This window comes from Perna viridis, chromosome 3 (assembly GCF_037379345.1).
Source record: "Perna viridis isolate PV_CMFRI_1.1 ecotype Kerala chromosome 3, ASM3737934v1, whole genome shotgun sequence".
NCBI classification, from domain to species: domain Eukaryota; kingdom Metazoa; phylum Mollusca; class Bivalvia; order Mytilida; family Mytilidae; genus Perna; species Perna viridis.
Window position 1 is genome coordinate 14,219,886 of NC_142447.1, and position 27,062 is coordinate 14,246,947.

Below are 27,062 nucleotides of genomic sequence, written 5' to 3' on the forward strand. Positions count from 1 at the left end.
TGTCCACGGTTATAACAAAGCACATAAGTGAAAGAAATATCGGGTATCGTAATCGTATAATCCACTGTGTCACTTAATCATCTAAAGATAGATCTGTTTGAGCGTTTGTAAACAATAGGGAAACGAAAGTTAGACACGAACTATATCGATTTTTCATCTCGCCCGGCTCAACCGAATTTCTTGTGTCATACATCAAAAGAATTGGATTGAAATAAGGAATCTATCTGTATCTGGCAAAAAATCGTGAGGGATATTGGAACAAAATAATCTTTCGCCGACTTTGACAGATTAACAAATTACACCGCTCAACATATTTCTAATATGATTTTCTTGGCTAATCTGACGATTCATTTGTTTTTCGAGCAAAATTTTATAGTTGAGTTGAAATAATATGCCAGGAAATGATCACGTGATTCAACAGGGAAAATCCCAGTTAATCGAAAGTAGAAAAATCGTGTGTTTTAAAGCTTGTTTTCAGTGTCGGATCCAGGATTTCAGATTAGGGGAGCGCACAGTTAAAATTTCGAAATATTTTTGAGGTAATTTTTTTGAAATATTCTTCTAGAGTGGGTGCAGTGTAGATATCTTTTGTGGTAAAATTAGCGAGAAAATAACAGTTCAACCTATAACCGCCTAAATCTACCCTTGACAATTACAAAAATAGGGGAAACAGCACACGAATGTCACATGAAAGGAACAATACTAATAATTTGAATGTTTGTTTGGGAGAGAGAATCAGGTGAATGAAGGGGAAATAACGGGAACCAGGATCGAACGGTAATCAGGGATTATCCAGGATTTTAGATTATGAGGGGCGCACAATAAAAATTTGGCCGAGCGGAGCGAGGCGAAAAAAATTTTGAGGTTATATTTTTGAAATATTCTTCTAGAGTGGGTGCAATACAGATATCTTTTGTGGTAAAATTAGCGAGAAATTTAAGTTTCAACCTAAAATCACATAAATCTACCGCTGACAGCCCATGCTTTGCAAATTTTGGAGTGGGGAGGCGCACTCCCGCCACGTCCCCGCTTGAATCCGCCCCTGATTTTATGAAGCAAATCTCATAGAAAATGTATAATAGCATGTTTTGTAATTTCAAAACAGTTTTGCTGTAGAATGCAACTTAAAAGATTTTTTTTTTAATTTCACATAAAACGGCCTTAACCGTCCTGTATTGCTCGAAGAAATCAGAAACCTGCGTCTGCGAGACCCGTGGTTACTACATCCAATGAGAAACCTTCTTACAAAATCGTGATGAGAGAATTCATTTGCATATTCAAATAATTCTGTAAACTAATTTGCACACAAAATAGACTTTTGTGACAAAATTCAATTTTGTCTCACAAAATTATCAGTCGTGAAAAATTCAATTTTATCACATAAAAGTCAATTTTGTGACACGAAATTGAAATTTGTGACACAGAATTGACTTTTGTGACACAAAATTGAAAATTTGTAGTATGTTATAAATTTTGTTAATCTGAATTCATTTTTGTAGAACAAATTTCACTGTCTGTACAAAACAAGAATTTTGAGTACAAAACCACAAGAGTCCCATTCGGCGTCCCGTAATCGGAATATATTGTCAAACATATTGACGAATTGTGTCCGGCTGCGTATACTGAACTGTTCCTACACTCTTACAAGGCTGCATATTTATCTGATCTTCTTGAAAAAAGGAACACCGCTTAGCCAGATTATTTTGCTCTATATTTTCCACTATATACTTAAACAGTCCTAGATTCAGGGACTTTTATCCATCGCATCTACACAGGAGAACTTGAGAAATTGGATACTACACACAATGCGAAGTCAGTCTCGTAATTTCAAATATACTCTGTGAAATCGATTGAAAGGGAGAACTCACGACTAAACTATATGGCAAGCGCGATGACTTCTCGTTTAGTATACTTTCCGTTTTTCTGTTGCAACATTCCTTTGGCACTGGCTTATTAAGTTTTCATATCACAATCCATAACTCATGACAAAGCTTGCCGAAACAACGAGGACGAGATTAAAATCATGACTACAAAAGTTTTATGGTCTTCATCATGAACTCGTGGATCGACATGGTGTATCAATTTGAATTGAAAAAATATTTGTTAACATTGTCATAACTTTCATTTCCACTTTCGTCTACCGGAAGGAGGCGTTTTATGAGCAACTTGGCAGGTATTTTAAGAAAGCAGAGGATGCTTTGCACCTGGTCCATACTGCTAGCCTTTAATGGAGTCAGGGTTGCTTAGTTACTGTCGTATCTGTGTGTGTGTGTGTATGTTTTATTTTGGATATGTTGTTTTTGTTGTGTAAGTCTATTTTCTTTGTCTAGTTGGTATCCCAAACTATAATTTTATTATTACCAGGGGCGGATTCAGGTGGGGGCGTGGCCCACGTGCGCCTCCCTAAAATTTGCAAAGCATGGGCTGTCAGCGGTAGATTTAGGTGATTTTTGGTTGAAACTTTAATTTCTCGCTAATTTTACCACAAAAGATATCTACATTGCACTCACTCTAGAAGAATATTTCAAAAATTTAACCTCAAAATTTTTTTCGCCTCGCTCCGCTCGGCCAAATTTTTATTGTGCGCCCCCCTAATCTAAAATCCTGGATCATCCCTGATTACCGTTCGATCCTGGTTCCCTTTATTTCCACTTCATTCACCTGATTCTCTCTGCCAAACAAATATTCAAATTGTTAGTAATGTTCCTTTCATATGACATTCGTGTGCTGTTTCCCCTATTTGTGTAATTTTAGTATTCATTTCGCCGATTCATCCCCGTACGAGTCAACAACCACTTTGTTACAATTCCACGATGTTGAGAACGATTGTTTTGATAATTGCTTTGGCATACTCGTTTGTTGTGGAAGAGATCTGAATTATTGCGGTTACAAAACGCTGCCAAATTATTTGCAATTTTCTCTGCTATAACATGTAGCTTACTTTGCATTTTTGTAAAAATATTTTCCAAATGTATAAACATATTTTGGAATAAATTTGGATATAGTAGCATAACAAGCGATCTCATTCTGTGTGGCATGGCATTTGAATGATAGAGAAAAAAGTAAGAAAAAGTTGATGGGAAATATAGGTGTCTTTCTTAGAACCTAATCCCACGCGTTGCCAATTGATGTGGTATATTTACCAAGATCTTGCACAATAAGGTTATCTTCGGAACTTTTCTTTCTTTTTGATTTCATAGCAACTATAATCAAAGTAAGTTACGTCTACAATATGTAGACTAGTAAGTAGATTGTTATCATTTTTGTTCTGCTTTCTTTCTTGTTTTTTTTTTTTTGTTAAATTTTTGTTTCTTTGTTTGTTTGGTTTCTTAAATTTTAATTGTAAAAGGGAGTTGATAGTATCGATGTTATTTTTGTTTGTAAATTGACATTTGTAATACAAGTTGACCCATAAAACAGCAAAATAAAATGACTCCAATCCAGCTTCCAATACAAAAAATCCTGATTAAACTTGGGCAATAACCAAACAAAATCAGTCAATATTCTGGACTTACTACCTGTTTACGTTTTCTTTTTTCTATAGCTTCATGTATCAAAGCTTGAATAATATCTCTTCGAAGTTTCTAGTGTGTCAGTATGTGACTCGTTTTATATCCGCACTTGCAAAGTTTGGAGTATTAAGTACCATGAGAGTCCGTTCGTACTTCTTTCAGTTACACAGAGTGGTACCCATCTCTTTCCCATTATTCCTCCTACACCACTGAATGGAATTTGATAAAACTTTCGTAGAACATTTTTTGCACATATCAAAACAGGACTTTGTCATTTATGAATATGGGGACTGGGGTGTTCATCTTTGTTCTTTTGTTCCACCTACACCACTGAATTGAATTTAATGAAACTTTTACAGAATCTGTATTTTGTATTGAATATATGCACCTTCTATATTGGATTTTTATCTGAAGTTTTTCAAGTCTCATATCAGTAAACATGGGCTTTATCATTAATTGACGTGAGTGTATTAAATGAAACTTTCATGCATGTAGAATCCCATTTAATAGGTATCCTTTAAAAAAAAAGATCCAAATCAAGTTTTATGTAAAAAGGTGCGCATTATCAAAGTGGGGAAAGTAGTATCAGTAAGCATTGCTTAAAGTTTTTTCTAGTTCAATACAGGGGTTGCGTTCTCACAATCAAACTTAAGACGATTTCTAAATACAACACAGAGTAACATTAACGTCACCCTATCCGAACAACGTCGACCACCTTAGTTAGATGACAAACATGTACAAATGTACAATGAGCTAGTTTGATAATACAATGAGCTAAATTGTGAGTTACAGGGAAAACAGTTGAAACAGAGGTTATGTCAAAGTGACGAACACCTTAACTGTGACAAAAATAGTCAGACAGTCTTTGGGCCTTCGTAGGCTTTATGTTTTTCACGATTTATTTCGCAAGGTTAAGCGGAGTGGTAGTTCATGTTGCATTATTTTCCCCAAGAGTCCTTTTTAACCAATTTATTGCTTACTACATACAACCAAATTCCTTTGAATATCTATTTCAAAACCCATGTGATTCATCAGTGAAGCCGGGTTTGTTCTCGAAAAAATTGTAAACAAATTTGACAAAAGAATGTGGGTAAGTACATGCAGATTGATTTTGATTGGTTTTGTGGGATCTCTTGGAGATTTTAATAATAACACTCATGTTCATTTTTACTTATGTTGTGCTACATTATATTATACAGAAATTTTACCCTTTAATTCCAATTAATTTTCGAATTTTGACAGATTTAGCGACACATAAAAACGTACGCATATCTCCCCGTCTAATTTTGTAAACTTAGAAACTATAAGTAACGTTAAAATTTATCGGAAAATTGGTTTTATGTACTTGATCATCATTTTTTCACTTATACGTCATGGACGTCGAAAACGCGATAATAATTTTGGGGATTTATAGAAAGATCATCTATAATATCAGAATTTCGACAATGCGAGTTATATGTATTATGCTATAAGTCAGATTTATTGTTTTGAAATCATAATAAAAACATCAAAATAATTTATTACTTCACAGCACTTTAAATTAAAAGCAAAGCCATTGATCGTTGTTATATTCTCAGATGATTGGAACATTTTTATGAATCAAATTATGAATCCTCAAGTGCAATGCTATTAACGGTTTTTACCCCTTCGCTTCCATCGAAAATGTTATGCGCCTGATAAGTTGTCTATCAAGAGTACTCGCAGGTAAAATAATTATCTTAATGAAAATAAGGCACGAGATTTTTCTTTGATGTTTTTGAATTGGCATCAGAAAGGGTGCATTGTTATATCGTCTGGTTGAAGCAACCTTCGTAGAAATTCATCAAACAAGCTAGACTGCTGTGTTTGTCTCCGACTTGAATTATTCCTGCGTAGTATGTAAGCTGGTGTGCTGTGCCTTAACCGTCTAGCTCCAGTGCTAAAATTTGGGGCTGCCGATAAAGTTATTAGTTCTAAATTGTTTCCGAAAGTCTGATTAGTTAGTCTCGACGAAGGTCTGGTCCGAATTTGGGACATTGGTCTTTGCCAAATTTTTGTCAAGGTTATGTTTGAATAGTGTATAACGAGAATGGATATAGTGAATATATCAAAAAGACAAGAACCCCACCGGGTTGAAAAATATCAGCTCAAGGCCACCTATGGGTTTTTACGAGGAAATCCTCACATCACAGGACAGGCTGCAGCTGACCCCAAAACGACATTATACACAAGTGCAGGGAAAAAGGTGTCCCTATATACTCTAGCAATATAAAAGTAAATTGAAAGTGAAACCGAAACGATATATACAGGGGCTAAAATTTCTTGACCTGGGTACATGTGGCGGGATTAAAGTACTTTTGCGTTATCACAATCCTTCACCTTTTAAATCAGGCAACTATGGGGGAAAAAATACCACAGAATTGGACATGCTTATAAATCGGTTCATAAAGGTCTGGGTCCGAAATAAAGAAACTGAATTTATATTACACAAATGCACAAAGATACAGTTAACTGACATACCAGCTCCAGACCATTTTATAGATAAAAAAGGTTATGACTTCATCGTATAAAAGCAGTCCCAATTCCTTCACATCCAGGGGTTGAGAACCACGGTACATCATAAGTCATACAATAATGACACAACACGTGTCAAGCCAAACAACTGCTTTTAAATATGGTGTGCTAGTTTCTATATAAAAAATCCTATGAGCGAATCCAAAAAATGAATGTTAATGGGAATCGAACTTTCCGTGCTTTGTGAAGAGTTTAACCATAAAATAAAGAGTGGGATATATACCAGCACGTAATAATCATTTACAAGTGCAATAAAAATCATATGTACTTGACAATGAGTTCCTTATATCGGTTAAAAAAATTGTGAATGTTAACTTTTTACTAGTCGTTTATTAAAAGATTTCTTTCGTTCAAATCCGAAGCATTGATACAAATACTAGCAAACTGCTACACAATACTACAGACACTGAAAATATGAAATGAAAAGCCCTTTCGTAAATTTTATCAATATTGATATGAATACTTGGACATTGTTATTATAAATACATACTATTTTTCGAACAAAGTTCTGCAGGTTATGTATCTTTAGTATGCATTTTTACTCAAATCCTTGATTTGTCTTTTTTACAATAATCAATGATATCAAGAACGGTCTCGGACAGTCTAAATACTAAAGCAATACAACTTCCTGCTTCAGATTCTTTTATTTCATAAATCAGCACAGTCCGAGATTCTGACATCCAACGACTGATTTACCAGACAAACTGGGCCGCTGTCATTCGGCCCAAGCTTGTCTGGCAAATCAGCTGTTGGACGTCAGAGCAATCTCGGACTAAAAATCAGCAATGAATGCATTACTTGAATTGCAGCAATAAGGAATACTACCGCAATAGTTTTAAATCGTATGTTATTTTTTAACATTCGTGAAATGAGATGAAAGTTGATTTGGCAAATTTGAATTGTATTAAAATCTAAATGACTTAAGATGCAATAACTTTCACCAAACATTCGTAGGTTAAGTATAACAGCTTCGTTGACGCCGAATGTACCCCCGGTGGAGCAGATCGTCAAATGTACAGTGAAACCTGTCAAAACTGGACCCCTTTTTGGACTTTATAATTCAGTTGGTTCGGTTTAGACGGGTGTTCGGTTTACTGATGTTTAAAAAAAACATTTAAGCAGGTAAACCTGGGACAAGGGGCATAACTCTTGAAATAAGTGATATGTTTGTATCATATTCGATTTCAATTAAACCTTTAAAGGTTTCATTTGAAACAAAATGAAATCGATCAAAGTTACTTTGATGCTTACATGATATTGATATAAAGAGCCTGAATACAAACGTTCCAATGATTTGTAAGAGTTGTGTCCCTTACCTTAGGTCTATTTCCTTAAACTGTTACAAAGAGACTTTTAAAAGTGTCTGGTATAGACAGGTTTTCAGATTATTCAATGTTCGATTTAAACAGATTTCACTGTAGTTGTAAACCAACACCTTCCAACTCGACTACCTTCGGATTCACCTGTTGTATAAGTCACAACTGGAACTTGTTCAAAGGCACGACCGTGCTTGATCATTAGTTGGATAGTCAAGGACTTTGATAATCCGCATTATCAATTCTAGTACAATTCTGTGGAAGAATCGGGCAATGGGTTGCACATCATAATTCTCAATTTGGCCTTTTTGCCACAAATATATTCATCACACCTAGAAAACAACAGAAAAGCTTTTAAAATTTATCCTGAAGCATCTGTGACGTAGATATTTTTTGACTGCTTATACATGTATAAAGAAAAAGTACGATAATTTTTCGCGCCATTTTTCCATAGTGCATTTCAACTAAATTTGACCTGTTAATATTTTAAAAAGGCAGGTTTTACAAAGACTTTGATGTTTATTTCTGGAGATTATTAGGTATAAATACTTGGTTAATGCAAGACAATTTCTGCATTTTTCCCTTCACGTGCAACACCTTATACACATTTGCCTGATTCTTAGGCAGGAAAGTACTTAAAAAAACCATTTTTTTTATACAATAAGCGATCACAATATGGCATAAGCAAAATGATGCGATGCACTAGATAGGCGATGTTTGCCTTAAACCATATTTAAGTTGATTTTAGATAAACAATGCATTCATGACCATTATGGATCAAAATGATTATTTTTTATTAAATTTATATTTAAAAGGCAAAGAAAAATATAAACTACATGCCATAACTATTTCAGAATTACTTGTTGATTTTATTCGGGAAAATAAAACCTTGCTTGAATAAGAGGTGATGTATAGATGAACAAATGTATTAGCTGGGCATTTTATTATTGTTAATTTTTATTGTGTAATTATGTTACAATTACTTATTTATTGTTAGCATGTGTCACTATTTACATATATATGTTTCTACTAAATGTATTTGTTTTAATGTACATATATCAGTTTGCTTGTTTTTACGTAACTAATCTAGGGAGTGCCGTTAATTAAGTCCAGTCATAGACAAAAGACATATTAACTTAAAAGTGTTGGTAAAATAAGCATAATAATGACATACTTCCGGTTTCTATACTAGTACCAGACACGGTCTGTAATTAGATAGAGATGCAAGATATTTCTAATTACGTGTTTTAAACTTGGAAATTTAAGCATTACCCCGTCCGTTAACTGTGCTTTTGTGTGAAATATGAAAGTTTCTATACAGAATTCAATTTTGGAAATAATTAATGAATATCTAAGTTGCGTTTGTGTTTCGTGCAAAAAGAAACTCCACAAAGTTTTACCATCTAATAAAGATGTTCCTGCCAAAACCAGATCTATGTGATGTGCTCCCAAACTTTTGTCAAAATAGATCTATTCATATTACTACAAGCAAATGTCGAGTAAATACTCCAAGAAGAGAAAAATCTCTCTATCAATTAGTTTTTGATGCGTCAGAAAACAGGCTGTTGTATTAACCTCTACAAGTCAGTCTTAGATAATCATATAGAAATAACATTGTCGAATCAACCAAAATAAACACAAATGCATAGCAATCCCCATTCATTAACAAGCAATTAGTACATCTTTGTTCTTCCTTTGATGTTTAATTTGTAAAATGCTTATTAAATTCCTGCTTCGAGTAGTTTGGTAGTAATGCGCAAATTCTTTAGTTGCATAACTCATTTCATAACGAGTTAGGTAAGAAAATGAAGTGCAGTAAGTTGAGTTATTATACTGGGTAAAACCGGGAAAAATATTATGCAGTGCAATTAGGTAGAAGTTTTTATATGAAGATCAGGGGGCGCAGATCATGAACTTTTCTAAGGAGGAAGGGTTTATATCCAGAGCATTGTAAAAGGTGGTACCAGCTAATACACTGCTCTTATTTGCCATAATTTTGCACGATATCAACAAAAAGATCTAACATTTCAATGGTATCCAACATTGGAGATGGAGAGGATCCTTCACATTAACATAACTGTACCTGGAGTCCAGCGCATGGTTTCTTATGCGATTGCGACAAACTAATGACTAAGATTAGTGTTTGCCGCTGTTGTTGAGGAATCATATATAAACTGACGATAAGTCACTCTGAAGTCAACGAAGAACATTTGGTATATACTGTACAGGAAAATGAGTTGTCATACATTGATGCCGCCGTCGAATCACTGTCAGAACTATAATCTCGCATATATTTTAGACACATATGAATGATCTTGCTGTACTTTTCAAAGGTCTATTACGACTTGTTCAAATTAACATACGAATGTCCAAACGTTAATGGCTGTTATGAGGTATAAACTTCCATCACCTCTGCTGTTAAACACCGATGTTGGTCTGGCAATGATCCTTTCGGAATGCTGCTGAGCAATACAAAGAAGGCGGATTTAATGTCAAAATGTAGCATCGCATTCTTGTATAGAAGAGATATATTTAGTCAATATTTAAAACCTATGTAAACCTCTGCCATGGTCAATATTTATAGAAATTAGAAAATTACTTAGTACAAATGTAAAGGTAAATCAGGGAATGATTATAAGGTCGGTGGAAGAAATTGGTACTTTCGGTGTGTCACTTTGCTGCATGGTGGAATTTTTAATAGAGCAGCCTTGCCGTTTGAATTTTCAGCTAAGCATTTGTTAAATTAAGCGATGCATATCTTGTATCAATATATACTACAACAATAAATAAAGTGAATTCTCTTGCAAGATTGACTGCGTGAAGTTTGCAGTTGAAAATGCTTTCCATTCCGTTAGATTAGATAAACCCGAGAAATCTTTGAAATTGACAACTGTTTACATGCTGCACTTCGAGTTGTTTATGATTATTTTCTAACACAATGTTCCTCGATAACCGAATTCTAACGAATCGTGTCAACACAGAATATCATCGTAGATCTTCAATACCCAAAAGTTTTATCACTGTAAAAATGAAAATAAACTGTTTATCAACAAGATTATGATCATGAGATATATTTTTATCGCTTTTTAATTAGGAATCGTATAACCACACTGCTTCTACTTAAACCGGATTTGCTTAAAAGAAGGCTCCCACGAACAATTTATGTTTTCAATTCGATCAACAGGAACTTTATTTGTGTGCTAAGTATATCGAATTCTATAACGAACTCGTCAATTTCGATTATGAGATATACCATTGATGGGTAAAGATTATACAAAAATCCAAAGCAGCCATAATTTTTCTTCCACGACAGGTGTCTAACATCAGGTATGTTACACAGTCACGAAACGTCATGTAAAATGGGGGATCTGAGACGTCAGTCAGTAAACTTGGCTCATGGTTCAAGGAAAGGCATGTTGTAGACACTCTAGGAAACACAACATATTTTACAAACATAGGATATCTGAGTGGATGGCACACTTCTGAAATTGAATGAAATTGAAATATATCAACAGGGGGTGCAAGATGTCAGTCAGTATTCTTTGCTCGTGGTTCACTGAAAGACATTTTGTAGAAGAAGAGCATATTAAGAAAATTCAGAACATTTGAACGGAGGACATATTTCTAGAAATGAATGAAATTGAAAAATATGAACTGTGGGTGTAAGACGTAATTCAGTATTCTTGGCTCATGATTCACTAAAAGACATTTTGTAGAGACTCCAGGAAAAACGGCTTAATAAGAAAATTTAGGACACTTGAGTGGAGGACACACTTCTAGAAATGAATGAAATTTAAATATATAAATTGAACGTGAACGCACAATGTTTTTTTTTAAATGAGAATGGGAACATTTTGTATGTATGAAAAAATATGAACATTATCGAGGAAATAAGGGTGGATGGGGTAGCGTGGATCTTTAAAAATGTACCAAATTTTTGAGAAAATTGTTTTCACTCAACCATTGATGAAAACTAAATTAGTGATTCTTTATTTTCCCCATTATTTAACAACTAAGATTTTACGATTTAAAAAAATGAATTTGCTGAAATATAATAAATTAAAAGTGGCGGCGCAACTACTGGTAACTAACTAATCCGAAAAAAATAACAAATCCTTGGAACGGTTTCTGAGGAATTGTGTCTAAAGAGTCCAGTGTGAGGGACGGACGCACGGACGGGCGGACACTGGTATTTCTATGTCCCCTTCTCTGTTGCGGAGAGGGTCAATAATCTTACTTACATGGCCATGTATGTGATGGGCAAATATACTAGATAAACGAGCGAACAAATATAAACCACTTTTTACAGCCTCTTTTTGGGTCAAATTCGCACGAATGCATTGTCAACATTAAATTCTTATCCCTCATCTTCATCTGTACTTTATATAGAAGATTTAATAAATTATTCATGCCCCGTTAATCATATCTTACGCCCACTCCTTAAGAAGTTAATATAACGGTCAAATTTATAATCCTTGTCACTGAGGTGCTTTACATGAATGACCCCTCGTCATTTTACCGTCCTCTACCAACATAACTCACACAACAAACAAACAAGACCTGCTTTTTATAGTACAAAGGGCACAAGGTTTCTCGTTTATAAATTATTCATAAATTAATGTGTACTTTTTACTGTTTGATCTATAATGGGACAGTGTATTTGGTGTTAGGACAGTAACAGTACGTTCCCCCTTTTTATCGTTTGAAAACAATAAATAAATTAGAATACTGAAGATTTATTTCGACCAAATGTATAGGGTGTTAAGTGGTACTTGTAATAGTCTATTTCCATTTTAATGTTGCTTTCATTCTTCGTTTTTTTTAACATGATTTTAGTCTCCGTCTATGGTAGACAGAACTATTTGTTCTTTAACATATTTAGTAAGAGTATGAGCTATGCACATAAGAACTCTGATTGAATGCCTTTGACGCTCATGAAAAAAAAGAGAAAAAAAGTCAATTCCGAATCACGTCATCATTTCCAGCAGTCAGAACGATGTTGAGTCATTTATGATTCAGGCCCCTGACATTTTGCCCCTTTCACCTCTTTTTGCCACTACACAATCAATCATTACTGACATCCGATAGACTGCCTCCCTTCGTCTATTATACTTTTCTTGATAGTCCAGTTTTATGATTAGTTTTCAGTAGAAAACAAGTTATTTGTAGTTTATGCATCTACATGAACCACCTTAATACGTGTACATGGTATAAATTCATTTTAAAACATTCTTAAAACCATCCAGTCTTCTTTCGCTTCCGGTCCATTCAATGTACTTGGCTCTAACACGGTTTATCTCGAAACCTCATTATTACAATTAGGGATAGGTTTGACGTCTAGTCATATTTTTTCATTATTATCAATATAAACTATTATACATATTCTTATCAACAACCAAAAAAAAGAAAAAAGAACGGGCTTTCCTGTATTCTCGTTGAAAGCATGCGGCCTAATCATAAAGGAAGATAAGTATGCCGTATTTATACTGAAGGTGATGAGATATACATTTTGTTTCCTGCATAGATAAACATATATCACGGTAAATGTAACTTTTTTTATCAAATTATAACATACACTCCTACGATTAGGCCATTAAAAAAAACGCTTGTTTTTGGACACTCCTACAAAAAAAGAAACCGTTTAACATCTCGAAAAGAAGTTAGTCTACCCACTTTTTCACAAAACCGCAACCCCTGTGTCGTACGTTTATACATGTATATCTGGATACAGAAAAGCTGCCTGGTTAAAATTCTATGAAAAATTCAAAAGTTCAAGAAATATTGAGTAAAATAATAATGAAATGCATTATTTCAGTTGAAAAAACTGTAGCTTATTAGAATTTAGCGAATTTTTTTGCTCTAAAATATGGATAACATAATTTTTTTTTATAATTTGCTTACCTGTCATGCTTCCTGAATATGGCCGAAAACAAGTAAAGAGGTTTGATAGGCCTTGTAAACATAATATTTACTGTTTAGCAGTAGGGATTAATTTTTATACGTCAAATTTTAATAGTAATATAAACCCATATGTCCTTCCACCCACGCTACTCAATGCATTTCTCACTCGAACTTCTCAATTTCCATAGACATATGAGAAAGTATATCGACTCCATTGAATAAAAATACCATCCTTCATAAGAACCAGGCAAATTGAGATGACAGTTAAGTGTCTGTGGTGTATAAGAACCTCTCCGTGACCAAACCTTAAAAGAGGTTTGGACAACTTACCTAGGAATACCATCGAATCAAGTTGAGCCAATTCTTTTAAGCCAGTTGAATGAACGTCGGAAAAATCCAGACACCAAGTTCTCACCAGATGTCTACAGAAAGAAAATCAAACAATATCAACTTGAAGATGGGTCAATGGAGCAAAGTGAAACGATCCCGGATTCGGAACTAGGTAAACCATGTTTATCTAACCTCTTGATGGCAAACCTACGGAAAATATCAATTAAAGAATTTATTTGAGAATCACAGTACCTCGATTATTGAATGGTTGCGAAACATTCGAACAGAAATGATTGAAATCGTATCGACTTATATTGTTTTAAATGAGTTCTTTACATCATTTCTGTTAAAAAATGAGTTTTTTTTAACGTGACATTCACCTACAACCGTTATCGAAATCACGTGTCTTGTACTGATCACACTCTTACTAATTTCACGTTCAAAGATACAAACCTCATAAATACTTCAATAAGTTTCCGTATTCATGTATATTTCAGGTCTGATAGAACTTGTGAAAATTAAAATTTCATGACCCACCCTTTGTGAATTCGTGCTAATGATTAAATTTGCATAGATTACTCAACCAGTTGCTGACCACACCCTACACACATTAAAGCAATATCCCAATTGTACTCTAGTTCAAAAATGTAGTTTTCAGTTTACACATCAACAAAAAATGACACTTGTCACAGTGAAGATTATGTCTCACAAAAAAACCAAACTTTCCAGTTTTCAAATCATACGTGGCAAGTTACCTTTGTTCTGTAATTCGTTCTTTTTTTTAATTTATTTTATTTTATTTTTTGGTTTGGTTTGGTTTGATTTGTTTTTGTATTTTGTTTTTTTTTTCTTTTTGGATTCGGTGATGTGCATGTCGTCTTTGTGTATTAGAAAGTGTCTATACCGAGAGTTTTCGTGACACCTAATCTTATCAAAACACCTAAGTTGACAAATTATTTAATAACTCTGCCAGGTATTTGTGTGGTGCCTGTACATAAAAGTTATCGTAACTTTTCATTTTTACAACATCTCAAGCGACGATACAGGTGTTAATAATAAGCGCAGCAGGTTCTTGGCAGGTAAGGATTTGAACTCCAGTCATGGTCTGTGCACAAAAAGGAATATACAATACATTACACTACCTGTAGTTTCATTCATGTATAGATAGTATATCTTTTTGAATGGTTATAGTTTTTCAGTAGGTAAGCCAACAGATGAGAGTTTGTTCTTAAGTATTAAATGACACACCTTAGTTCTACGCGATGATCAAAGTGGATGTTCAGATCCCATTCATAAATTTAATGTATATTTTTGTCATATTCGAATGAGTTTTTATGTTACCTGATAAATAACGTTTTTATATGCTGTCTTAACAACTAAACGGTCGTCTATTGAGTTAAATTATGCTAAAATGTGCATATCACGTCTGAGTCAAGTTTTAATTTCGAAAGCATTGTATTTTTCACTGTTCGTAAAAAGCTCTTTTTTGTCCATTCTGTGCACTGAATCACCTTGTATACAAAGCTTTAACTAATATACGATTTGTTGGTAGTACTTTATAAACAGACTTGCGACCTACATCTTTATTAATTGGAATACTTTAAAATGATGATATATATAATTAGATAAGTTTACTCGGCGATTTCAATGTTTGCATTTCATGTTGTAGTTAATATAATGCCGTTCAGAAATACATACTTCGGTCTTTTATACATAATCTTGTTGTAGATTACAATGCAGTTTACTTGATTCGGAGGTTTAGATCGTCTAGCCGCTTCGGCTTACTTTAAAAATCTGGCATACAGCCACTCTTACAATGCGAGTCAGGTGTGCGAACTAAGGCTTTGGACATAGTCTGTTATTCATGTGGAGCTTGTGGATATTGACCCAGTAATTGCTTTGTTGTGAATACGGATATATTATTTTTTTATCTGACTCCTAAACTTAAATCACAGTTGGAAATATAGTATTAAGAACGTGGGACAAAGAATTATTCTCACACTTGGAACGATGCTTTTGTTTTTAGATTCTAATTAAGATTTAATTCCAATATGGCCACTATTTAAGGAGGCCTATGGGAATTTACGTTTTAAATGTTTGGACCAGGATTTAACATCTCTTCAATAACAAACCGTTCCCAAAAACGAACGTCATAGTTTTCGTCAGTAGTACCCAGGAGGTTGACAGAACTTATCTTATGAGGGACCGTTTTGAATTTGTAGTCTTATTTCTGAGGTAAGTTTGCATTTAATATATTTACATTTATTCTACAAATCGAAAGATTGGATATTTAAAGGTTAGTATTGCATGTATCAATATGCACGTGTACACGATTTGGTAAAAACCATTTATTTCATTCATTTATATCTCTTATATTTAGTAATAGTTGAATGGAGCATGATTAAACCGTCGAAAGTGTGATACATTATAAGTGGGATGCTTCAAATGCAAATATTTCCCAAGGCAATAATGCATGTATCATACTTTTATTTTACAGTTCTCCAAATTCCTTATATATCAGCTTCGTTCACAAAAATAAATGGTTATATAGTCGCATAGATATATTCCATTCAGTATGTGCGCAAGTCTTTTCCCAGCCAATTTCATAGCGCTTTGCCTTTTTTACTGTATTGAATGATTTAAACTGGTGTATTCAAAATGCAATTGTTATAGTTCTAACGGATTTTATTTGTTTAATTTGTCTGTATTATGCAATGTGCAATGACCTTTGAACAAGGTGTCAAATGCTGTGAAAACCTGTCAATTCCTTGTCAGTTGCAGACATGTATTTACGTTGTTAGTCAAATGTAAATTTTTAAATTACTGCATGTACATTAAAACTTCAATCTCAAATTTCTTGTATAAATTTGGCATTAAATGCAGTTACGCTGTAGCTTTTAAACTTCTGCATGTAAACGTTTTCGTTTTCTAAAAAAATCCAAGTATTAGCAAAATAAATTTAAAGAAAACATTGCCATAGCTTAACTACTAAGTTATTTACAAGTAAAATATTGCACTAACTTAATTTTATTATCTCGTAAAGTGTTGATTTTAATTGTTGCTCTTAAATGTTCTTTGGAAAGAAACACTCAATCAGTTTTTTTTTCATTTTCGAAATGGTGTTAATAAAAACATAAAGAAAATCAACTACCACGAGGAACGAATCAAATTGTATTTGACATGACATGTACCATCTATATCAAGTTAGTTAATACAAATTCTAAGATATGCTACAGGAGAAAACTTACCAGTGACGATAAGAAAATTTGAAATGCTGATTACATGTAATATTAGAACGCTACTGAATTGTTGATAAGAGTTCTGATTGAATGACAGGTTAAGTCGACAGTGTCTGCAAATCAGCGAAAATGAGCGACCAGACAGGTTCTATTTGACCTATATTTTTACGCGCCATTTTTTTCTCCATCGTCTGTTGTTTATCATGCTTTACATATGAATGTTTAAATGTGTCACCGAATTATTAAGGCTCAGTTTACGTTTAATTTATTGACTTTTATTGATGACTGACCATAATTAAGCACGTTTAAGAAATAAATACATCAAAACAAATACACGGTCACGCAAAACATGTATGTAGGTAAATAAAGAACCAGTTATTCTTACTTCTACACTTGAGGTTTTAAAAGTCAGAATGAAAACATTAGATATTGTAAGCCACTTAAAAAATTTTCTGGAATAAAATAATTGAGCATTGTTCGTGAACGAACAATGACTATACTTATACAATTAAAGGAGACTATCATCATTTTGCGGATTCAGAGGTTGTTGGTAAAATTCAACCAATAGTAGCCTGGCACACCCTCTGTTCATAATCTCGGATCCGCGCCTGCTCACTCCTTCCAGGTGCTTTTTAAAATCTACATGTATCAGTCCCTACAACAACTCTTGTGGTTTTCTGTAGGATACCAAAGGATCTGTCAAGCTTTCTCTAAAGTGTCTTTAATGCTGGTACAACTAATCATAGTACTGGGGTACTAAGTAAGTGAAGACCAATGAACAAGATACACTCATAATTATATTAAACACGACTGAAATTCTGCTGTTGTTGCAACATCGGTAAGTTGCGAGTGCAAGAAGATATGCAAGGTTACATTCACTATAGATTCGTCGAAAAAAATAATCTGAAACCCGTAAGTTTACTTCAACATGCTGTATTATATATGATTCTGCATATAGCTATTTAGGTTTCCCAATATTTTTAGACCCACGAACGAAAACAAAAAGGATTCCTTCTTGTTACCCGTTGCTTATGTCGGACTTGTTCAAGAATTTTGCAAAAAATAAAAAGTTAGTTTCCCTACCTGCAATTTGATTGTTTTCAAATCCGATCTAGCTGTGACCTAGTTACATGTACCCTATAATTCAGAATGCAACTTTATTGCCAACATATATATGTATTTTAAGCAATCTAAATTTAATTAGACCTTTCAGTTGTTCCATTCATCTACTGCATGTACATGTAGGATCTAACAACACCCCATTCTACTTTCTGTTCTGATTACCTTTTTGATCAGCCAATTAGATTCCATCTTTCATGATTTTGAAAGCATTATTCAAAGGGAAAAAAACGATGATTCTGAAAAGGTCATCTGAACAGAAAGTAGAATGGAGTGTTGTTAGATCCTACATGCTGTTACTGAATGGAACAATTGATAGGTCTAATTTTTATTAGATTGGTATTTTAAAGTGGAAAATAATTATGGAACAATTTTTTACTCCCCCCAAAAAACTGAAAACGAAGTAATTCGTGACAAAATCTAGGCTAATGGCTGATTCGCCTTACTTGAATACATTCACATCCGTAACGCCACATCAAAGTCAAGATTCTGGAACATATTGACACAGAAATGTAAAAAAATGTGTATCTGACGATCAAATGTGTGTCAACATTTTGGCAAATTATTGTCATTTCGTTTTATCTTAGTAGTAGGTTGGTATCTTCAAAGCATTGCAACGTTGTTATGTGATTCATAAACAGTGTGTCATATATCGTATAAATGTATTTTTCATTGAAATTGTTAGAAAATCGTGTACTTATAATATAGACAATCTGAAACAAATGTGCATTTATTTTGTAAGTTTCACTATGTGCAGTGTGTAATGTATATACACGTAATGTATTTTTCATTGAAAATGTTAGCAATTTTAGTGGCGGATACCGAATTTCAGAAAATAGGAGTCGCTCCAGTGATTTACCGGTTTGTTTTTCTTTCATCAAGCAATTCTCCATTAGTTCTCTGTAACCATCGACCAACATTTCCTAATCAATGTTTTACACTTCAGATCAGGTACTGTCACACTCACGGATAGTACTGTTACACTCACGGAAGTACTGTCACACTCAAGGATAGTACTGTTTATCAATATCAGTCTTGATTGGATGGTTGCAAATAACTGTTGCCTAGCTCCACTTGCGTGTCAATTATTTTTTTAATCCGAGTTATTGATTCACAGGCATATCAAAAATAATAAAAGCGCTGCCAAACGGACTTCAAGATCATACATGCATTTCAAATTTTGATTATAAGAAATGAATATATAACTTAATTTTGATGTCAGTTGGAGATCGCTGATTATGTTAGATAGATACGGACACTGGATGTCTGCTCATGGTGACGACCGTTAGACTTTTGAAATGATTTTAATCGTTGGGCAACGCATTCCTATGCTAGTAATTAATGCGTTAGTCGTTTAACTCCCATTGTGGGAATTCTTTAGAAAAGCTTATGAGTTGTCTTGAGTGACAAAACTTCAAACGCGGAGTGTATGGTTGATAGTAGTCTTGTTTGTCATAAAGCTGTCTGAAGGCTTTCCCCTTCCAATTGCTTGAATGTGAGAAATAAAAACATGACGCATTCGTTTTAGCTAAATAATGCATGAAAATGCCAATACCTTCTTTTGGTCAACAAAACACGAAACATGGTATGTAATGCAATCACATTCACCTTCAGGTTTAGAATATACGCGCTTGTTAATTCCAATATGGCGTGCTGCTACTTCCTTTCAGTCTCTTCAAGTTTCATTGATCAATAGAAAAATGAAACATGGTGAGTTTGACCTGTGATATTACATTATCAAAGGGAAAATATAGAAAATATTTTACTTATTTGTTTTTCGCATCGGTATAGAGGAGTTCTGCTAATAAATTGATACATGAAAAACAAAAACACAAAAAAAACATTCTCTATTCCAAAAACAACAAGTTATGGATGTAAATGTGATTTCAAATGTAATGGATGACGTCATCTAAACGACGTGGTTGCATTTATTGAAAATATTCAGAATTGCAGATTCGCCTTGCAAGTAATGATAAAATAATGGAAACACCAATTATCTTAAATAGATAATGACGTCATAAACCTTCTGGTACTGTGTCATAAGGGAGCAACCATTATGAATAATTGGGTAAACCAGGACAGACTAGAATAAGTCCGGTCAGAAATTATACCGAAAAAACAGGGCACAAAACTTGTTCCCAGTCCCTCCTCCTAGAAATTAAACAGTACTACTGCTTTTTATTTTATGAGCTACATGTAATTGATAAGAATAGTTTGAACTATTCATACATATGTTACTGTTGAATATTGGTTTTATATCTTAGAGTTGATTTGGGGTTTTGGAATTCCTTAATATGAGATCATTTTCACTACATGAAATTCGTTTTTTAAATACATTTGTATATTGTTGAACACACAGTCTTCCTATTCTAGACTGTGTTAAAGACACGATGGCAATAGTTCTTCCTACGTTATCAAAATGAAAATAAATATACAGTAAAACCAGTCTAAATCGAGTCCTTTTGGGACTGGAAGTGTGTTTGGTTTCGGGAAATGATTGGTTCATACAGTGGAGAGTCCAAGGGGTGCAGGGGGCACCTTTCCTATATATTTGAAAATTTGTCATTTTCATGTGTAAAATTGACCAAAAATGGCAAATAAGGTCCCAGCATCCCCCTTTTCTAGGGAACGCAGGCTGGCAACCCTCCTTTTCAGAGTGGCTAGATCCGCCCCTGTTGTAGCGCATCGATATTGTCACCAAGAAACTTCAAAGGTCATGGTTTCCTATTTATTTAGGTTTCGGTTTGATTATGTTTCACTGTATCACACAAACCTATCTTTAGAATTAAGTTATATAAGAAAGGGTTAAGCAGAACTATAATGACATGGCCTCTTACATGTTAAGGACGAATGTTGTCCGGAAAAATGGGGAACCACAGATCTTACATTGAGATTAATTGGGAGATCAATGGGCAGACAATCCCACCAGAAGTATTTTTTTAGCGGGTTGTCATTGCCAGACGACCATCTTCCAGTTATCTCTCTACATATGAGTCTGTAGGGAAACATACATATAGCTTTAATCGTCTTTTAAATCAGGGTACCCAAGCTTTAAGAAACATGCAGTCTGTGTATATGCATGGCTATCTGTTGTATGGTAAAAGTTACAATCACCGTTATTTTGATTTTGGTTACAATAATTTTTTTTCACTTCCACCTCTACACGACTGTTACCTAATTGCAGACAGAGGTTTGTAGAGCCCTTCCCCATCTTAGGGCCGTCCTGTAAACGATTTTTGTCGTGTATTTGTTATAGTTTTCCCAATGCATAATACCATTTCAGAACAACCTGATTTCAGTTATCACCAAGATACCTAAATATAAAATGACTTTTTTATTCAGATAAAGTGTTGAAAGTGTCTATTATCAAGCATAATAAACACAACCTCCAGGTCGATAGCACTCTATCTTCAAGATTATGTAATCCATGGTAAAAATCTGTATATCGTCGCCTCTTGAAGCTTAGTAAAAACAAACCTGACGAGTTGCTAGAGTTTTGATTCAGTCGTTTTGTCAGTGCATAACACTAGAACTGAAACTTAAGAAATGAAAGAATGTGTTCCTTCTTCTCTCTACTTCGCAACCTTTTATAACTGATTATAACTAGACTATACTGAAAAATCCAGGTACATATGTAGTCGAGTTCATCCTTTAAAATTCTGTGATGTAACACCTGTGTGCTTTATATACACAACCGAACCTGTATTATTTCACAAACTTGTCCTTGAAGAAATCAATTGTGTAAAAAGGGCGGTTTACGGAATCTGAAATACAATCTATCAAAAAGCAGTCGGTTTGATACATGTTAAATGCATTCTGATTTTTAGGATTTTATTTCCATAATACATAGCCCATTCTCCATTCAAATTTTTGAACAGGTTATACGAAATAACATGTTTTGGGCCAAATATCACTATTTATAAACCGCAAAACTTTCTGATAATTTTTATATCTAATGGATTAAAATCTAAATCGTTACCAAGACGTCATAGTTCCAAAGAAACTTATTCAAAGTAACTTGGTTTGGTCAAAGAAAACTAACATATTAGAAAGCTTGTTACAGATCAAATTAAATTATTTTACTTATACAATGTATCACTACTTTCAATGATCATGTTGCACTACTTGCAGTGATATGTTATCCACGTTCGGCAGGCATAATCCCAGAGAAAAAAAATATCTCTTTAAATTAAAAGTTCAAACGACTTTGAGTACACATGCTTATTTATGTTCGAATCGCGTTTCAGGCTTGTAATTTATTAAGTTCGAATAATTCAAATTAAACGAGAGCTTAACAAAATTATAATATTTTTGTGACTTTGTGATTTTGTTTGAACATTAAAGTGTCGTAAAACACACCTATTAAACCAAATGATTTCACTCATAAATTATTTTAGCAGGTATTTATTCTTGTTCGTACCAGTTGCTGAGGATGGTACCACCAGCGCTTCGTATTAATTCGCCACCGACATGAAGAAAATTAGACTTTTAAATGTATTTATGGCCATAGGAAGGCATGTTTATTTTTATATCTACAACTCTATTTTACATACACTTATTTTTGAAAATGCTTATCAAAAAAACTGTTTTAAGATTATTAAGTGTTAGGTTATTCGCCCTATTTCTGTACTAGATGCGACTGGAGCAATATGGCAAAAAATCGTGTTACAAGCTACACATACAAAAAAAACATGTACAGCTGTATATGTACAATATGTACAAGTCTTCGTAAGAATGAGTCAGAAGGGAAGAAAGCCTAAAACATGCACGCCAAAAACCCACAGATTATATCTATTTTCATTTTCAAATCTATAATTATTTTCATTATATTGCGCCAACTATGTACTTCAAGAACTGAAAAAATGGCCAGTTTTGCAATATGCAAGAATTTTTTAGTTTCGGTAAAATAAAAAAAAAGCTACATGTAGTCTTATTTCATGTGATGTCCATGGAGACCGAAAGTTCAGATAATTATTAAGGAAACACTGGAAACCATTGTGAACTCCCACCGCTTTCGGAATTTCTGAATCCTCCTAATCCGTGTTCTGTTTTTGTAATAACTTGCACGTGAGTTGTATAAATGTTATCCGAACAGTTGTACAACTGACCTTGACCTGCGATCAGATGATTGAGGGTAGCCATTAACGGAAACATGAAACATGCGAATGGCAATATGATTCAAATCAAAATGTCAGCAGATGAGGTGACTAAATGCTAATATACTGTTGTGCGGGGGTGGTTTACACACATCATCGTCGGTTTGCCAAATAGATAAAGTATATGTACCCACATGTAAAATAATGCTAATACGAGGCAGGTATAAGATATCATACAAAGACTTGTGTTTTTTTTCACCATAATTCAACCATTGCCTGATTCTTATAGAGAACAGCACTAAAACTGGGAACCGTGTAAGTTGATTATGCTTCGTTTACATATGTTTTGTTCACATATGTCAACAATGTAAAAACATCAAACTATGTGTATTTATAAAAAAAAACAATTTTATTTTGACTTTAAAAATTATAGAGACACCTTTGTAAATACAGAAAACAGGATATAAGTTGTTGAACAAAAGACTCAAAGAAAGTATAGGTTGTGTCTTTTAATTTGGAAAGATATCATATTTATGTCAAATGCATGTGTATGATGGTGGTCTGTCTTTCCGTTCAAGCGTTTTTTTTCTCGCAATCATATATAAAATAATCTTTTTTCATAATGCACTCTTAGTTATTCTTGTTTCCTTATTGAAGTGGACTATTTTTCAATATATGCTGTTAAATAAACACTCATCCACCTAATGTGTAAATAGTCACCTCTTTCAGACTAAAGGCCCGATTTTTGTATAAAACTGAATTCTATATCGGGTGAAGAACAAACATCATAAATCTTGTTATCTGCTAGTAACTATTTGACGTCATTGCAAATCTGTAGACAGACCGCTTTCTTACCAAGCCTTCTTTATTCCTCACACTTTGGACCGTTTTTGTGTGTTGTATTCACAGTTTGATAACCTTAATCGGTCCTTGGACACACCTCAATATTTATCATTTGTTTGCTAAACACCGTTGGGACGGATAAGAAGTGAACAACGACGGACTTGTTTCCTTTGGGGATAATCGTAAATTCAAAGGCAATAAGCTTGTGTATAAATCAAATATTAGGTCATCATACAATTTTCTTATATTCTTTATGAATTGAAATTGCAATGCATTTGGTCCTTTTATGACCCGTAATCCTCAAAACTGGATAAGTGGGACATATTCCATTATTATAGTACAGTACTGTAGAACTAATACCCTTGATCGTATTTGAATATCACACTTTATATGTACAAAAGGAACAAACTGACCTTGATATGAAAAGAAATGAAAAGTTTATTGTATGCTTACCAAAAGGAATCTATTGTTTAAATTTTACTTTTGATTGACCATTCTTATACCATTTACTTCTATTAGGTATGCTTCAAATTTAAGTCCATATTTAAAAATAAAAGAAGTTAAGGCCTCCGTCTTGATCATGAACCTCATATTTTAAGTGGTGTGACTACTTACATGTATGCCTTCCATCATATTTTGTGTTATCGAAGATTTCCTCCTATGTTAACCATCATGAAGTGAAAATATCTGTGCTTCTATAAAAGCCCAGGAAGCTTACTAGACCGGTGTACTAATTTTTAGCAATTTGGCGGATGTTTCTAGAAAAGCAGAGGACGCTTACTCTACCGGTGCACCTGGTCCATTCTCCCAGTTTTCAGAGGAGTCCGAGTTGCTCATTTACTTTTGTTACTTTGTATGTATCATTTTGGTTATTTTATGTTATTTGTTTTCTGTGTGTTCTCCATGTCTTGTCTTTGTCCTTGGGTTACATTCTTTTGATTTGCGTTAGAATCTTTGTTCCCTTGATTACTCTTTTAGAAGTCTGGTTTGTCATATGCATTTATTTTATGTTTGATTAATTTTGTGTTTCTTTTGAGTAAACATTTCTTTCGGGGGTATCTTTACTATCACTGATATCTTATATTAGTTATTCCTTTTTCATCAAAAGAATTTTACATGTCCTGATTTGAGCATTTGGATTTTGCTTCTATTTGCAAATTTGTAGATCATCACCGCTTCATTTTCGGTTCTTCTTTTAGGGTCGAAGAAAATGTCCTGGAAAAAGCAAAATGCGCAAATTCTCCGCCTAAAGTCTTAAAGAATTTAGTTGACTAGATGAATTATAATTGTTTGTTTTACTTCGATTTTGTATGTATTTTTGTTTGTTTAATATGTACATCATCGTTCAGGCACCATGTACTGCATGCAAATAGTACTTAATTTTTTTTTCAAGCAACTCCGTATTAAATTATTAATAATTAATAAGTGCGCGTGCTCTCTCTTGATAATTACTGTAATTAAAGCCGTCGAAATAAATGGGAAAAAGAACCCTGAATGCTCCATATATCGAGTTTAAATGATTTCAACAACCACTTATTGACTTTTTAACCTCTACAAAGGCTTTTAGATAAATAAAGTCAATAGCATAAATACTGTTTTAAGTATGCTCTCGAACATTCCTCAATGTTAGGGTAGCCATCTTGAATGTGTAGGTCTCATCACCTTGTTGACTAGATTCAAGGGGAAGTTATTGGCATATGATTTGTGGCGTGTCGTGTGTGACCATAAAAGCCAAGATAAGAGAAGAGTATGTGTAAATAAGTTTTGAATGAGAGTCCGAATCGTCTTTATTTTCTCACCGTATAGTTGTTTGAACAGTGGTCTTAAGTCACAATGACAGGTTTGATTTATACATGTAGCTACCAGTGGTGGATAAAGAAATTTACAAAGGAGAGCCTAACCCGGTCTCATTATATAAATATATTGAAAATATTAAATATATTCCATTATTTTCACTTAAAAGTGTGTTTACACTTATTGTAGATCTTTTGGTGATCTCTAAGAATTTACTATTTTTATAAGGGTTATGTGGTGGCGCATTTGTTGCGTTCTACTATATCTGTTCCTTTTTGTACTGGGCTAATAACAGCTTAATAACAAATTTGCTTTATCATGTATTGAACTATTAAATATAGTATTCTGAGTATTTGTCAATGTTTCAACATTTAAAAAAATCTATTAGGTAAGAGGGGCCCGGGACAGTAGCTCCTTGGGTCCGAAAATGGTCGGGTGTCTGATCGGTAGCAATATGGCGGCAAAGTAAACAAAGAATAACCGGAACATGGTACCTAAGAAGCTACATTTGACTTATAAGAACGATACACTGAATATATTACAATTTTACACAAAAGTCACGTAAAAAACAATAAGAGTTTTTTTACAAGAAAGATGTTCGATCCATGCAGTCTGTAAATTAATATTTTCAAATTGGATACATGTTGTATATGAATATATATACATGTATGATTATACCAATAACAGGGGCAAATACAAAAATTCATAAAACGGGGAGGGGGAGTTCCTATCCAGGAGGATAGTAATGTAATGTTTCTACTTTTCCTAGATTTTGCACAAATTTACTTTTTTCAATAACGGGTTGTTTCAACACCATAACGCCCCCTGACTACACCACTTCTACAGTGTAATAGGCGCAATTGTCGCGAGAAGAGTCGCTCGGGGTCGAAGTATCATAATGTTAAAAATACAGTCATTGTCTTTAATATCTGTTTCATAATACATTCATATATATACACGTTTTAAATTCCTAATCAACTGAGAAACACGGAAACATACACATGTCATTTATTAAAGAAATTAACAAGTTACTTTGTCATTAAAATTTTGCTTGTAATGGTTTTAATCTACTTACAACGAATAGAATGGCACTTTTGAAGAAGGAAAACTCTATTGTGACGTAAAACAGTGCGCTGAGTAACTAACCAAATATTTACATTCAAGGATATTTTAATTTTTTAAGACCTCAAATTTCAGTTTTAATTTTGAAACATGTATATTCTCACGGAAAAGGATGTGAGTGCATGGAACGACCTCTTTTATTTTCCTATTATGTATTTATGATAATATTCGAATCATGCATAGGTTTCAAATCGTTGATCTTTAGAACCCTGGCGATAAAAATTATGAAATTTTCTT

General features: G+C 33.7%; 2 protein-coding genes across 10 annotated transcripts in view; one reads left to right on the plus strand and one right to left on the minus strand.

Annotated features, from left to right (window-relative positions):
• Nucleotides 1-6,949: 6,949 nt before the first annotated feature.
• Nucleotides 6,950-18,125, minus strand: LOC148621110 (uncharacterized). Of its 9 annotated transcripts, XR_015921095.1 has the most exons (5): nt 16,861-16,957; nt 13,613-13,704; nt 10,635-10,863; nt 9,465-9,843; nt 6,950-7,713 (listed from the first exon to the last, which is right to left on the minus strand). XR_015921095.1 is itself a non-coding variant. In XM_088575156.1 (4 exons), exons 2-4 carry the CDS (start codon nt 13,623-13,625, stop codon nt 9,768-9,770), a joined length of 315 nt encoding a protein of 104 aa, XP_088431282.1. In that variant the 5' UTR covers nt 13,626-13,704; nt 16,861-16,957; the 3' UTR covers nt 6,950-9,767. The 9 variants fall into 9 exon arrangements, 3 of the variants coding, with proteins under 3 accessions (XP_088431282.1, XP_088431281.1, XP_088431283.1); XM_088575156.1 differs by having other exon boundaries at nt 6,950-9,840; XM_088575155.1 differs by having other exon boundaries at nt 6,950-9,843.
• Nucleotides 15,336-27,062, plus strand: part of LOC148621111 (matrix metallopeptidase-21-like) — a 38,262-nt gene continuing 26,535 nt past the window's right edge. The window contains exon 1 of the mRNA XM_088575154.1: nt 15,336-15,847. The gene's annotated coding sequence lies outside the window, so the exon portion shown is untranslated. The remainder of the gene's footprint in view (nt 15,848-27,062) is intronic.